The sequence below is a fragment of the Ceratotherium simum genome, chromosome 11 (assembly GCF_057802395.1).
Source record: "Ceratotherium simum simum isolate JZ-2026a chromosome 11, ASM5780239v1, whole genome shotgun sequence".
Lineage (NCBI taxonomy): Eukaryota > Metazoa > Chordata > Mammalia > Perissodactyla > Rhinocerotidae > Ceratotherium > Ceratotherium simum.
The window spans coordinates 16363769-16379805 of NC_141910.1; the positions used below are offsets into that span (position 1 = coordinate 16363769).

At 39.4% G+C, this 16037-nt stretch overlaps 1 protein-coding gene across 4 annotated transcripts; it reads right to left on the bottom strand.

The window, feature by feature from the left end:
* Positions 1–7642: 7642 nt before the first annotated feature.
* SNRNP27 (small nuclear ribonucleoprotein U4/U6.U5 subunit 27) lies at positions 7643–16037 on the bottom strand. 4 transcript variants are annotated; one of them, XR_015553632.1, is made up of 7 exons: positions 15977–16037; positions 14804–14924; positions 14004–14116; positions 13396–13475; positions 9348–9412; positions 7880–8050; positions 7643–7793 (listed from the first exon to the last, which is right to left on the bottom strand). XR_015553632.1 is itself a non-coding variant. In XM_087436623.1 (6 exons), exons 1-6 carry the CDS (start codon positions 16008–16010, stop codon positions 7785–7787), a joined length of 528 nt encoding a protein of 175 aa, XP_087292749.1. In that variant the 5' UTR covers positions 16011–16037; the 3' UTR covers positions 7643–7784. The 4 variants fall into 4 exon arrangements, 3 of the variants coding, with proteins under 3 accessions (XP_087292749.1, XP_004435641.1, XP_087292748.1); XM_087436623.1 differs by lacking the exon at positions 9348–9412; XM_004435584.3 differs by having other exon boundaries at positions 7643–8050.

The following is a 16037-nucleotide window of genomic DNA, read 5'->3' on the forward strand; positions in this document are numbered from 1 at the left end:
ACATTCAGCATATCTCCCTATTCTTTCTCTTCTACCCTCAACTCTTTTTTTAACCCAGTTTTATTTCAATATTATGATCCTTCCCCTAGAAACACCCTGATTGAAAATCACACTTACAAAAAGGAAAAAAGGTTGAAATCTGAGTGAGAAATAGTAAATTAATCATTTAAACACCAACAGGTCTATCTTAAACTCCAACCAAAAATACTACGTTATATAACAATCAGAGAATTAGACTAAAGAATGGATCCTCTCTGTTCCCTGGTGGTAGTGGAAGAAATGATCAATGAGCCAGCAACACCAACTAGAAATTAATATCATGAAGAACTTCAAAGGGTATTTGGTGCCACCTACTGGAAATCAACCAGTAAGTATAAAACAAAGGTTTGGTTTTGTTTTTCTAGAAATTATTTTACACAAATGTATACAATGACCAGTTAAATAAGATAATCTGAAAGTGCACGTTTTGAAGAAAGAACTGAAAATCCTAAAACAAAGTAGAAGTGGTGACCCCCAGCACCTAGCACCTCAAAGCCATTACATAAGCACTGACTGATTGATAAGGACAAACCCCAAAAATAAAATTTGGGAATTTCGGAATGTCTGAACCTGAATTTTATGACCAGAATTTTAAATAAAAAGCTATGTGTAGGGCCGGCCCCATGGCTTAGCAGTTAAGTGTGCGAGCTCCATTACTGGTGGCCCGGGTTTGGATCCCGGGCGCGCACCGACACACCGCTTCTCCGGCCATACTGAGGCCGTGTCCCACATACAGCAACTAGAAGGATGTGCAACTATGACATACAACTATCTACTGGGGCTTTGGGAGGAAAAAAAAAAAGGAGGAGGATTGGCAATAGACGTTAGCTCAGAGCTGATCTTCCTCAGCAAAAAGAGGAGGATTAGCATGGATGTTAGCTCAGGGCTGATCTTCGTCACACACACAAAAAGCTATGTGTAATAACATAAACATGGGCTGACAATATTTTCTGTCTTCGAGGAGGGATCAAGATAAACTAATTGAACTTGGAAGTAAAAAGAAAATGTTGAAAATAGAGAAGCACAAAGACATAAAACATTATACTTAGACAATTTTTACTGCGTATTTTAGAAAGCCCCAGTCTCCTTCCTTTGAGGAGCTTCTACTTCAGGTGGGCACAGGATTGTATGTAAATGGCAATGCTGAGCGGCAGGTTTATTAAATGCTATGGGAGTTCTGACAGAGAGATGCCTCTTCAGTGAGTACGTCAGTGGCAGGGAAGACAACTGTTGCAGTATAATCCTTAAATGACTAAAAAGTTCCCAAAGTGTGGAATTAAAACACTCTATTTATAACCAAGTTTGACACTATGAGTTTGACATAGTTAACCATTATGACATTAATATGAATTTTGTTTTATAAGTTTTTGAGAAATTGATTTTGTTCTTAGAAGTGTAAAAATCAGGACTGGAATTTTCTGCTTCAACAATATCAATCCCTTCTTTGTGGCTACTTTGGACACTCCAATATCATGATATCCAGCATCATGATATTAAGTTTTAAAAACCTTTAAAAATGCTGCTTTGCAAAAATTAGTTATTCCACAAGCATTTGTGTTTTTAAAAATAGAGCAATGGGGCCGGCCCCGTGGCTTAGTGGTTAAGTGCGCATGCTCCGCTACTGGCGGCCCGGGTTCGGATCCGGGCGCGCACCAACGCACCGCTTCTCCGGCCATGCTGAGGCCGCGTCCCACATACAGCAACTAGAAGAATGTGCAACTATGACATACAACTATCTACTGGGGCTTTGGGGGGAAAAAAAAAAGGAGGAGGATTGGCAATAGACGTTAGCTCAGAGTCAGTCTTCCTCAGCAAAAAGAGGAGGATTAGCACGGATGTTAGCTCAGGGCTGATCTTCCTCACAAAAAAAAAAAAAAAAAGCCATAAAAAAATAGAGCAATGGCTAAACACACAGTGGTATATACATTACACAAAACACTATGTAGCAGTTTAAAAAAGGTAGAGGTACATATACTGGCATGGAAGGATCTCCAAGGATCCATTGTTGAGTAAATAATTAAGTTGTAAAACGATCCCTACAGCATATTATTTGCGTTAAAAAAAAAAGCACACACTGATTTTCCTCATTTCCAACACATACATGCATAGACAAAGGTCTGGAAGGACATACTGCAAAGGATTCACAGTGAAGAAGGGGCAATAGGACTAGAACTGGGGTACTGTTCAAAGGGGATTTAGCTGTCATAATGTTTTAAAATTGTTACAGGAAAAATGTGTCCATTTATTACTTGGGTAACTAAAGGTTAACCAAGAACTCAAGGGACGTGGTTAAGTGAAAAACGGTTACTGAACTATATTCACGAATTCAACCAATATTTATTGAGTGCTTTACTCTGTGCCAAGCAGTGTGTGGCGCTGGGGCTACAGCAGCAAACAAGCCAGAAGCCCCACTTCTCGGAGTCTGATGGCTAGTGGGAGACCTAGACAGTAATACACGAACAGAGTGTGTGTCAGGCAGTGATAAGCTATAAGGAAAAGGAAACTTTGCAGAGCATGTGGAGAAACTGGAACCCTCAGCCATTGCTGGTGGGAATGTAAAATAGTGCAGCTGCTTTGGAAAACAGTTTGACAGTGCCTCGAAAAATTAAACGTAGAGTTACTCTATGGCCTGGTAATTCCACTCCTGGTTATATACTCAAGAGAACTGAAAACATATGTTCATGTAAAAGCTTGTATAGGAATGTTCATAGCAGCATTATTCATAACAGCCAAAATGTGGAACAAGCCAAATGCCCTCAAATGATGAATTATAAATAAAAATGTGGTATATCCAAAGAATAAAATATTAGCCATAAAAAGGAATGAAGTACTCACACATGCTACAACACGGATGGATCTTGAAAGCAGTATGCTAAGCGAAATAAGCCAGACACAAAAGGCTGCATATCATATGATTCCATTAACAGGTTTCCCCCACTATCCAAAAGTTTACGTCACTTCACTTTTACAATAGACCTACATTAGAACCTATTTTTGCTAACCCAAAGAAATCCAAAGAGGATTTTTGCTTTTACAAAAAAGAGTGAAAAGCAAAAACAGCGTTCAGCGTTTGTTTTGCAGTGAGTTCTTATAGAGGCAGTACGCACCCAGAGCAGTAAGAGTGTCGCTGCCAAGCTCCTTCCCCAGGGATCTACACTCAGCAACTCAGCAGCAAGCCGCAACAGCTTTGAACTATCTGTGAGCATCTGTGCTTTATCTCCATTTATTTCTGTAGGTTATTTTTGGGGTCTGGGAATGCTCAAAAATTTTTCCCATATAAACTAATGGTACTTGCTTCTTCGATTAACGCCATTTTGGCTTACAAAAGTTTTCATAGAAACGCTCTACTTTCAGATAGTGGGGGAACCTCTACATGAAATGTCCATTTATGTGAATATGTCCAGAATAGGCACATTTTTCGAGACAGAAAGTACATTAGTGGTTTCTGGGTGGAGGTGGGTGGGGAGGGATGAGGAGTGACTGTTAATGGGTATGGGGTTTCTTTTTGGGGTGATGAAATGTTTTGGAATTAGTGGTGATAAATGCATAACTGTAAATATACTAAAAACCACTGAAATGATATACTTTTAAAAGGATGAATTTTATCTCAATTTTTTAAACCTTAAAAAAAAAAGAGTAGAGGCCGGCCTGGTGGCCTGGACGTTAGGTTCGCATGCTCTGCTTTGGCGGCCTGGGGTTCGCAGGTTCGGATCCCAGGTGCAGACCGACACACCACTTATCAAGCCATGCTGTGGCGGCGTCCCATATAAAGTAGAGGAAGATGGGCATGGATGTTAGCCCAGGACCAATATTCGTCAGCAAAAAGAGGACTGGCAACGGATGTTAGCGCAGGGCTAGTCTTACACACACACAGACACACACAGACACACACAGACACAGACACACACACACACACACACACACACAAAGAGTAAAGAAGAGTAAAGGGACAGAGAGGGAGGGGGGTTGCTATTTTGGACAGGGTGATCAGGAATGACCTCATTTTGAGCAGAGACCTGAACAACATAAGGAAGTTACTCATGTGAATCTGGGAGGTGGGGAGTAGGGGTACATTCCAGGAGGAAGAGCAAGTGGGAAGACTCTTGAGGTAGATGCATATCCATTCTTAAGGAACAGCAAAGAGGCCAGCAGCATGGCTGAGTGCAGTAGCAAGGGGATGAGGCTGCAGGCTGTAAAGACTTGTAGACCAGAGAAACGACTGGACTTCATTCTAATTGATAGAAAACCATCAGAGCCAGCAGCAATGTGACCTGACGCACATTTTAAAAGGTTCACCTCTGCTGCTAGGTGGAGAATAAACTGAGGCAGCAAGAGAAGGAAAGAGACCTATTAGGGGCTATTGCGCTAGTCCAGACAAGAGAGACGGTATAGGTATAGGTGGTGAAAACAATGTATATCAAATCACCATGATGTACAGTTTAAATATCTTAAAATTTTACATGTCAATTATACCTCAACAAATCTGAAAAAACAAAAACAAACAGTGATTAGATTCAATATATACTCTGAGGTTAGAGCCAAAAGGATTTGCTAATGAATCAGATGTGGAGCATGAAAGAGAAGAGTGAAGGATGACACTAAGGATTTTGGTCTAAGCAAAGGAGTGAATGGAGGGGCCACTTAACTGAGATGGGGAAGCCTCAGAGAAGACAACTGGGCAGCGAAATGAGAGTTCAGTTTATCTTAAATTTGAGGTGCCTAATAATCTAGGTGCATATACAAGCCTGGAATTCAGTAAAATGGTAAGGCTGGAAGTATAAATTTGAGAGCCATGGCAGAAGATGTCTGAAGTCACACGAATGGGTGACTCACCAAGGGAGAGATTGGGAGAGTCCAAGGATTGGGTCCTGGAGCACTCCAACATTTAGATACTTAGAAACAGAAGACTTGGCACAATTTATGTCCTCTGAGAGGCAGCAGCCTGTTAGAGGAAGAAAAGGATGTTCCATCTTTGTTATTCTTATGAATCAGATGATCTGATGGATAAAAGTTCCTTCAACCAAGACTTCTCTTAGGATCAGAGGTGTCTTATCTTTGATTTTCAAAGATTTCCTCCTCTTCCACTTCTTTGGTGTTAGCTCATGGAGAGCAAACTTACTGACTTACCAGGTATTTCTTTACAAAGTATGCTGCCTTGAGGATCTCAAGTCAAATCTCTACTAACACCACACTGAGATGACAGTCCAAAACAGATAATTTGGTTTTGGGTATATTATTTTATCACAGAAGTTTTAGCTTCCCTATTATACAACAATTGGGTCTGCTTTCCTGAGGTGTGCACAAATGTAGTCAGAAGAAGTTCTTGTCATGGATAATTTACAGATACACAATATTTTGGTGGGTGGGGGTATGGGAGTCTGTCTAGCTCAGCTGGCAAAAAGTCCAAGCAAAATAATCTAACTGCCTGGGGCAGTGACATTTGTGCAATGGGTACTACAAGTTGTGCAACTGATGTAGTACATTAAGTATTTAAGTACTGAAGGCAGAAGGTGGTATAAAAACCAATAATTTCTGCCCTTATGGTCTGAATAGCCTCAGCTTTCTCATCTGGGAAATGGAGATAATAGTACCTGCTCTATTTCAGAATGATTAAATGAACCTAGGTGTTCTGTACACTGTATTATGCAATGCAGTCATACTACTATTATTTTCTTTACCTAGAACTAATTTCTAGGAAAGCTTTAAAGAACTAAAAATTTCAGATGCAATAAGGATTTAAAAATCCAGCTAAAGACACTTATAAAATCATGTACATTAAAAGACAGTGATTGGGCCGGCCCCGTGGCTTGGCGGTTAAGTGCGCGCACTGTGCTGCTGGCGGCCCGGGTTCGGATCCCGGGTGCGCACTGACGCACCGCTCCTCTGGCCATGCTGGGGCCGCGTCCCACATACCGCAACTAGAAGGATGTGCAGCTATGACAGACAACTATCTGCTGGGGCTTTGGGGGAAAAATAAATAAAAAAAAAAAAAAAAAAAAAAATCTAAAAGACAGTGATTATAGAATTTTTTAAAATAGTAAAGATTAGAAACAACTTGAATATCCATCAATGGGGAATTAGTTAAAATGAACAACAGTCCATTCTACAATGGACTATAACTGCTGCCCTTAAAAAAAAATAGGCAATATTACATGTACTGATTAACAATCTTATGATGTACTAGTAAATGAAAAAAAACTAGGTGCAAAACAGTGAACAGAGTTTGAATAATAAAATAAGATATATACATCTATGTTATATGTTTGTGTATATACGGAATATCTCTGAAAGGATACACAATTAGCTTGTCACTATATATCCTTTGTGCTGTCTGAATTGTGTTCTATGTGTTTGTATTACTTACTCAAAAAAACTAAAATTTAAAATCTAACCACACTGCTTCAGTGGCCCAGGTTCGTGGGTTTGGATCCTGGGCGCAAACCTACTCCATTCATCAGCCATGCTGTGGAGGCGTCCAAAATACAAAATAGAGGAAGACTGGCACAGATGTTAGCTCAGGGAGAATCTTCCTCACCAAAAAAAATATAAAAAGTAAAAAATAAATAAAATCTAACCACAAAGCCTCAAATATCAGTGAGATATGACACAGGAGGAGTAATAGTTATTATCTTCAATATGAAAAGAGCTTCCTTCAAATAAGAAAAAGAAAAACTTGCCAAAAGACAAATGGATCCAAGACTTGGAATTAGCATTTCACAAAAGAAATATATATGGCTAACACATTTTAAAAATGTTCATCCTTCCTAGAAATTAAATTAAAACCATACAATTATTTTGCCCATCAGATGGGAAACTTTAAAAAAATTATTACACCCAATATCGGTGCACATACATGAAATGGAAGTGCTCATACCTTACTGGTGAAAGTTGGTTGTTATCTTTCTAGCCATATATATCAAAAGCCTTAAAAGTGTGCACACACACCCCTTTATCTCACTCAGCAATGCCACATCTAAGAACTGAACCTAAGGAAATAATACAACAAATACAAAAAGATATATCTAACAGGGATACTACTCAACAGTTTTAATTCTAACAGCAAGTCATGGGAGGGAAGCCAATGCTCACCAATAAAAGATAGATGAATAAAATTACGGTACAACCAAGTAGTTACTAAAAGCTAAGTTTGCAAAGAATATGTAAGAGCATTTAAAAAATGTACACAGTACATCGGAGAAAAAGGATTAGCAAAAGAGAACAGCAAATACATTTTGATCTCATGGATAGGGGCAAGAAATATACACCCATAGCAGCCTGGAAAGACACATACCAAAATACTACCATTGATTACTTCTGGGGGTAGATTACAGGTGATTTTTGGCTTTTCTTTTGACTCTTTGGTTTCTCTCAAGTTTTTTTGTTTTTACAATAAGTATTATTGCTTTTAAATTGGGGAGAAAACAATAAATGGTATTTGGGGGACAAAAAAGGATACAAAAATCTAGTTACACTTTTTCATTCTTCTCATTTTTAAACTACAAAGAATCATGACATCTGAATCTATGTATGAAAAAAGAAAATGTGTAGAGAAATTATACTAATAAAAATATTCTAATAAAAATATTTACCCAATACAAAAGGGTAGAAATACTGCTTTATTTGAGAAACTTACATCCAAATTACTTTTATGTGATTTAAAAAGTCCTAAACAGCATCCAAAAAGAAAACATATACAGCTTCCACAGGAATAAGGACAAAAAAATGGGGTTGATGATTGCCCCAAATTATAATTCCTAAAAGAAAAAAATGTAATATTTAACTTTTCTTCTTTTGAGGCAGGATAAGTGAAGTGCACACATCATAAATAAAATTTTCTTACTTTACAAGGCTGAAGGACTGTGATCCTGTTTTTGATGCTTATTAAATAGAAAATACAAAATCCACTCTTCTGATCAAGATGAGGAGGAAAAAAATCATTCTTCAGCATTTCAATTCTCATGCAATGAAATCCAAAGGTCTGTTGAATCCACCTTTTCGATTCATGTACTGCCTACGACAAGAAAATTTATTGTTTATTAAAAAAAATTCTGGACTCCTCTTATTAAAAAAAAATCATATGCTTCAGAGATTAAACCTATAAATTATCTTTAAAATGGCAAAGTCTAGGGTAAGAAATATTCAAGGTTATTTAATGCACATTAAAAAGAGATTATTTCACTTTTAAAATAAGCTAAAGCCTTTCAGATGTCCTTAAAATCCAAATAGAAGCATGGAAATATACTTTCAAAATTATTTAAGAAGATTCTACAGACTTAAAAATCAATTGAAAATCCATATTTATTTTAGGTAACATCAAACACCCAGTTTGAGTTTCAACAAGCAAATCCAATTTCACACTGTACTAGTTCTCCCCGTAACTTGAAGGTAATTTTACAAAGGACCGTCAGTGATAATTCTGGTACCTTAATTCACAGGAGTCTCAAATCACATTATTCATATTCTAAATTAATTGGAGTATTAGTCTTTTATCAGTGATAAAGGTAGAGAGAAAGGCAATGTTTGAAGATGTCTTGACTTTCCAGCTCATTAGGACTTCAGTGAGATTTCAAGTATGGATTGGTTTGTTCTATGGCAGTAATAAAATATGCCTATACTTAACAGAAGAATATATTTATAGTTGAAATCCTTACACAATCAATCTAGGTAAATAATTCAGGAGGGAACTATTTTAAACCTATAATTATAATGAAATTAAAGCCTAAAGACTTGAAATTATACTGTTTTGAAGAACTATCTGTAGCTCTAAAATATTTATGCCAACTACCCTTTTTTTTTTTTTTTTTTTGGTGTGTGTGTGTGTGAGGAAGATCAGCCCTGAGCTAACATCCGTGCCAATCCTCCTCTTTTTGCTGAGGAAGACCGGCTCTGAGCTAACATCTATTGCCAATCCTCCTCCTTTTTTTTCCCCAAAGCCCTAGTAGATAGCTGTATGTCATAGTTGCACATCCTTCTAGCTGCTGTATGTGGGATGCGGCCTCAGCATGGCCGGACAAGCGGTGCGTCGGTGCGTGCCCAGGATCCGAACCCGGGTCACCAGTAGTGGAGTGCGCGCACTTAACCACTAAGCTACGGGGCCGGCCCCCAACTATCCTTCTTTATAATAGTTATTACTTCACATGTAAACCGGAAATTATTTTAACATACTAGAATATAAGCAAGGAAGATTAAAACAAGGGACTGTATGGAAACCTGCTACATTTCCTACAAACACAATTACCCCACAATAAATTCTTTCCCAAGCACATAACTTATATGATTAGCTCAAACGTAATGGGGGCTATGCATACCTGTATTTCCTCTTCTGAGACACATTTATGGCATAGGCATTTACAGAGCCATCCACCTTTTTCCCCTGGAGAAAAGCAACAACCAAATATAAAAAACAGGAAAGATACAATAAATGCCTTGATCAAAGAGCTGGATCCTACAGACACACTTAAATGGCAAGATCCATTTAAGAATGAGGTAGTGCAATGAGAGAAAGAGAATTTTCAGATCCTGATGATACCCCATGAACTCCCAAGTGTTACAACCCTGTTCATATTTTTATTGTCACACACAAGCAAATGAAACACTATTCAAGCAACAAACATTCATGGTAGAGGTATTATGTGCAAGGCATGCAGGGAAATAGGGTAGCAGATCTTATCTTTGAAACCAAATACAAGTTATGGATATGTTTCTAGAAAAATGCACATTCACACAAATTTTAACTTATTACTTTAGCTCACAGCATTCTCAAATCACAGACAGAACAGTCACCATTCACCTAAATCTCATTTCTTGCACAGGCCTTGCAATTTTGATTTTTACACCAAGAATCAGGCCGGCCCCGTGGCGTGGCGGTTAAGTGCGCGCGCTCCGCCACTGGCAGCCTGGGTTCCGATCCTGGGCGTGCACCGATGCACCGCTTGTCGGGCCGTGCTGTGGCGGCATCCCATATAAAAAAAGTGGAGGAAGATGGGCACAGATGTTAGCCCAGGGCCAGTCTTCCTCAGCAAAAAAACAAGAGGAGGAGTGACAGGGATGTTAGCTCAGGGCTGATCTTCCTCACACACACACACACACACACACACAAAACCCCAAGAATCAGAATACAGGATAACAGACGCTAATGTGTCAACTTCTATCTGGGCCTTACTTATGTGGCATTTACCTCTTTATCACTAACTGCTTTATGGGTCTTTTTGATTCAGCTAACTCACCACTTGCTGTTTCTTATGCCTGAATTGCCTTCCCAAACTCCATCCAAGCTTCAACGATCTGGTTCTTATCCATCATTCAGCCCCATTCAAATGACTGAGCTGCCAAGAAGCACCCTCTTCTCTAACTCCCATAGCAAGTTAACAGTGCTTTCCTTACAATACCCTCCATTTTCTCCTCTGTATTATCATGATGTCTATACATGATGTTATTTCTCCTACGAGACTGCAAGCTTCTTCATGGAGGGATATGGCTTCGAGTCACCTTTGCATTCACACCTCCTAAGCCACTACACTTCTAGGTGCTCAGAAAAGGGCTCAGTTAAATGTATGAAGATCACTGGTTAATACCACCTGAAACACACACCCACACACATGACCCCCAACTCCTTCCCTCCCCCATTATTACTCATGGGAGTGTACCCTACCCGTGTAGCATACTTATTAGGTATCTGTGTTAGGGCCAAAAAAGGATTCCTAGCCACTGGTGTAAAGGCATGTACAGGTGAGGTACATATTTGAAGCCGAGCTAAAATAAATATATTTGGTCTTACTTTTCTAATTCCTGTTTTCACTACATTTTGTGTGTATGGGGGAATACTGGGTAAATTACTTGAGGTGTATTATTCTGACCTTCCAAGAACAGGAGGTAGGCATGAGTTGGAAAGACTGGCTTGGAAAAAAAGTAGATGATGCTAACCTTTTTACTAAGTTCAACTCCTAAAGACTTACTAATTTTTGAAAACTATTTGCAGAGTTGTATATTATTAGCCCTATTTCCATTTACATGCTAGAATAGAAAATTATCCATTAATAAACATAACCAAACTTTGAAACTTTCTGGAATGTTCCAATGGAAGGGAAAATAAGTGACTACACTGGCATATGAAAAGGTCCCACCATAGATCAATGATGAAATATCACAAAATACACATTACTGAAAAACAGAAATGGGCTGAGACTTATAATCGATAGTTGTGGAGCCAACTGCAGAAGAACTAAATTAACATCCTTGTAGATGTCATTAAAAAAATAACTGACATTTATTCTCACGCTTCATAATTTTTATGGGATCTATGAACTCTCACCTAATTTTTCCTTTATAAACAAACATCTTCAGCACAGGCTACATTTAAAAGTGGCTCCATCTTTACATCTGATCCTTAGGAATTTCAAACATAACATCAGGCAATAGTGAAACCAAAAAAAAGAAAATAATTACAATAAGTTCCCTTCCTACTCTTCTAAAAACAATAAAATTGTAGTTGCCTTACTTTGGAGATATTTTTATTCACCCTATATATATATTAATAAACCATTTCACTTAAAGAATACTCTTTGGAAAAACAAATAAAGATTTGGTATATTCAAGGGAAAAAACCTGACACATAAACTGCATTAAATTCTAAAATGAGGTTCACATAACCATTTGTGACAACAAGAGCTCATTCTTAACTTTCTCACCTCAAAACAGTCATGCCCCAGTACTCCTCTTAGGTCATACACTGTCATTTTTAAAAAAATATGTGAGCTCTACACTAGCACATCAGTTAGAAAGAAACTCTTGCTGCACCTGAGATTCCCCTACTCCATTCACAACTCAATGGAATACAAGATTAGAAGTGGATTATTTTTGATATTTTTTCTCAAAAATCTCAATTTCCATTTGCAAAACTAAATGGATTTAAAATTCTAGAAAAGAAAGTTTTAAAAATATATTCTCTCTCCACACACACACTCTCCCTGTCTATCTTTACTAGCTCCCTCTCTCCATCCCCCTCTTCTCTTTTCATTTCCTTTCTCTTCATCTCCCCTCTCCCTTATTTCTCTCTCTCCCCCCTCCCTCCCTAAATCCCTCTCTTCATCTCCCTCTCCACAATCACTCCCTCTTTTTCCTCCCTCACTTCCTTATTCTCTCCAGTATTGCGATCAAGGCTAGACAGCATTCACTCTCCAATCGCCCCTTCTTCTGAGCTATGAGATATGTATGTGGCTACCCAACGTCATCTTTATTTGGCAGCTGAATTTCATTCTTCTGTTTCACAGCATTTCTCCTTCCTACAACCCTTTCTTGGTTAACCATATCACCCAGTCTTTCAGCCTGTCACCTCAGAATCATCACTCACTACTCATTCCCACTCCCACCACCACCACCACCACATCTGGCTCCTGAATGGTTCTCAATATTCCATCCCCTCCTCTCAATTCAGGCCTTCACCATCTTTCACTTGCATGACTAAGCAGTTCTACCCGCCTCCAACCTAACCCACCTCCCATCTGTCCTCCATGCTACACCAGGTCATCTTTCTAAAACACATATATAATCCTGTCATTCTCTTGGTTAAAAATCATTGCTTCCTGGGCCGGCCCCGTGGCTTAGCGGTTAAGTGCGCGCGCTCTGCTACTGGCGGCCCGGGTTCGGATCCCGGGCGCGCACCGAGGCACCGCTTCTCCGGCCATGTTGAGGCCGCGTCCCACATACAGCAACTAGAAGGATGTGCAACTATGACATAGAACTATCTACTGGGGCTTTGGCGGGGGCGGGGGGGAAGGAGGAGGATTGGCAATAGATGTTAGCTCAGAGCCAGTCTTCCTCAGCAAAAAGAGGAGGATTAGCATGGATGTTAGCTCAGGGCTGATCTTTCTCACACACACACAAAAAAATCATTGCTTCCTTTCTGCAATACTTAAAGAATCAACTCTACATTCCTTACCACGGCTAACTGTATCAAAAGCCCTCAATGATTTGCCTCCTACCTCTATTTCCAGCCTCGTTTGTACTTACTAGCCCATCAGCACCCTTTTACCAGTCACTGAATTTGAAACTCCCACAATACACTATGCTCCTTCACACCTACATGGTATTTTCATGAGCTCTTTCCTCTACTTCAAATGATCTTCCTCTTCTTCATCTGATCTCCTTTAAGATCTAACTCAAACATCATCCCAGGTAAACACTCCGACTTCCAATGGCAGCTTATTGCTTCCTTCTCTGTGCTCTCAAAACCCTTCACACAGATAGTCGTACCAATGGAAGAAGTTATAAGTCACAGTAAAAGACTATGGAAAAATGGGACAGACATAAAGGATTAATTCAAATCAGAATGTTTCACTGGCTGCATGTTTTACTTACTTTGGTGGAGTCAAAGGAGGCAAATCCCATTAACTTCATCATTTCTATTTCTTCCTCTGTTTTGCCCTCTAAGTCTTCTTCTGCAAAAATAAGTGATAATTCTTTAAAACTCTATCATTTTATATATATAAAAAGAGAGGTGGCAATAGATTAATAGTCATTCTACCTCACCAGCAGAGAACATATAAAACAATTAGCTAAAGACTTGAGTCTAACAAAAAAAATTCCTCTTCAATTTGGACAGAATGTAACTTAAGGTGCAAAGAAGGAATGTACCCTCTATCCTCCACCTGAAGAGACTGCTTAAAGGGACACGCTTGGAGCCTTTAGGCAGGACCACCTTTACAGTCAGACATGACACTGGTTTTCAAAGTACTTCCAAAACAGCATATTCTCATGTTTTTAACTATCCTTCCTATATCAGGAGCACTACAGATAACCAGCAATTCACTAAGATGCAATTAAAATCTCAAAAACATATGCAAAGAACACTATAAAAAACTTAATATTTAAATGTTCAAAAATTATACTTTCAATAATTTTATCATGACTGATGTTATCTAAATAAGACTGTACTTTTCCTACAGTTATTTATGTAATAACATTACCAGTAATCTGACGTTCTTTGCTCTTTGTTTCTTTTGTTTCTTTCTTTTCCTCATCTCTTCTTTCTTTCAATCGAGAAGGAGAAGGAGATGTGGATCTATGTCGTCTTGGCGATCTAATATTTAACAAGTAAAAATGTCAGCAACAGAGACATACCTAGCAACTTGTGTTGATCAGCACAGATATATGTTGAGTGCCTGAAAGGTAAAGGCTGAACAAAAGCCAGGCTCCAGAGAACCAGGAGTCCATTCCTCATAGTAGAATGAGGAAGAAGGTTCTGCCCAGGCCCTGATTATTAACAAAAAATCAAAAATATAGTTTACTGCTTAATCATCAGTCTCACTCACTATAGCTCAGGCTAAAATTTTTTTGTAAGGCAGAAACATATAACTAGGCAGTTTCTAACAACTGGACACAAACACACAAAAAGCTGACTTAAACAGCAATTGATGCTTATTAAGAATCAAGTATCCATTTCTAAAGTTCTTCCAATATCTCACATTCTTTTTTTTTTTTTTTTTCCTGCTGAGAAAGATTTGTCCTGAGCTAACATCTGTGACAATCTTCGTCTATTTTGTATGGGGGTCAGCCACCACAGCATGGCAGCCAATGAGCGGTGTAGGCCCACACTCAGGAACAGAACCCTCCCAACCAAGTAGAGACAACTGAACCCAACCACCAGGCCAGAGGGCTGGCCCCCTCACATTCTTGATTCTCTTATAAGTGATAAAAACAAAGTTAAAGGCAGTGACTGGTTCTTTTGGGACCCGTAGTAAAACTTCTGGTTATTGTCTGCACTTACCTGGAGCGTCTTCTGTGCGGGGATCGAGAGCGGCTCCTTCTCCGATCTCTCTCCCGGGACCGGGACCTTTCTCGGCGTCTGCGTTCTCTCTCCCGGGACGTGGAACGGGACCGCCTACGCTCTAATACAAACACACGAAATTGCACAGCCAAAAAATTACCTCAATCTAGAGCTGAGCCGTCCAATAGAAATATAATGCAAGCCATTTCCGGTAGTCACATTAAAAATGTAAAAAGAAACAAGTGGAATTAATTTTAACAGTATATGTTATTTGACCTAATATATTCAAACTATTATCATCTCAACACGTACTCAATATAAAAAATTACTGATAAGACATTCTGCATTCTTTTTTGCGTACTAAATCAAGGAAATCCGGCATGTACTCTACACTTAAACAGCACTTCTTAATTCAGAGCGAGCACTTTTTAAGTGCTCAATGGCCAAATGTGGCTCAAGGCCTCACTTAACTTTTAAGAAAATCAAGTCTCGACTAATTGAAGGTGATAAAAACTAACCCAGGGGCACAAATGAGGGTCTAAGTTAGATCTCCTGATCGAAGCTCCTGGGTTCTTTACATCGCACTACCTCTGATATACCTTATATACCTGCTTACGGCGGTGAGGGCCAGAAGACATTATGAGGGGAGCTCCCTGGACGCAAAATTCTAAATACAAATTTCTCTATTATACACTGAGAAGGAAACTAACAACGAGCTTTTAAGAACCAGGCAGTATCACATGCCGAGTGTTAAGGAATGGGACATTAATTCTCACATCAGGTTTTAAAGGTAGGTAATATTACCCCCAATTCCTAATTAAGGAAATTCGGACTCAGAAAGGTTGGGTGACTTGCACACGGTCATTCAGAAATTAAGTGAGAGAACCGTGGTTTGATTCTAAATCCCCCAGCCAAAAGTATAACAAAAGTCATACAAGGTTGACAAAGAGTTGGCGAAACCCTAATTTTGAGGGGAAAAAAAACTCTGCCTTCAAACAAGAGGCCTGAAGAGTGTAGGGCCCAGGGCTTCCTCCCCCCATCCACCGCCCGCTCTCCTCGTCCTCAGGAGAAAACGGCCCGCCTCTCCGCTGCCCTCGCACTGGCGGGGAAAAAAAAAAAAAGGGACACCCCTCCGACGCAGTCCCAGACCCTCCGAGTAGCTTCTAGACTCACCCCTCCGCGGGGAGCGGCTGCGGCTGCGACCCATTCGTAGTCCTCCTCCACCTCGTACCGC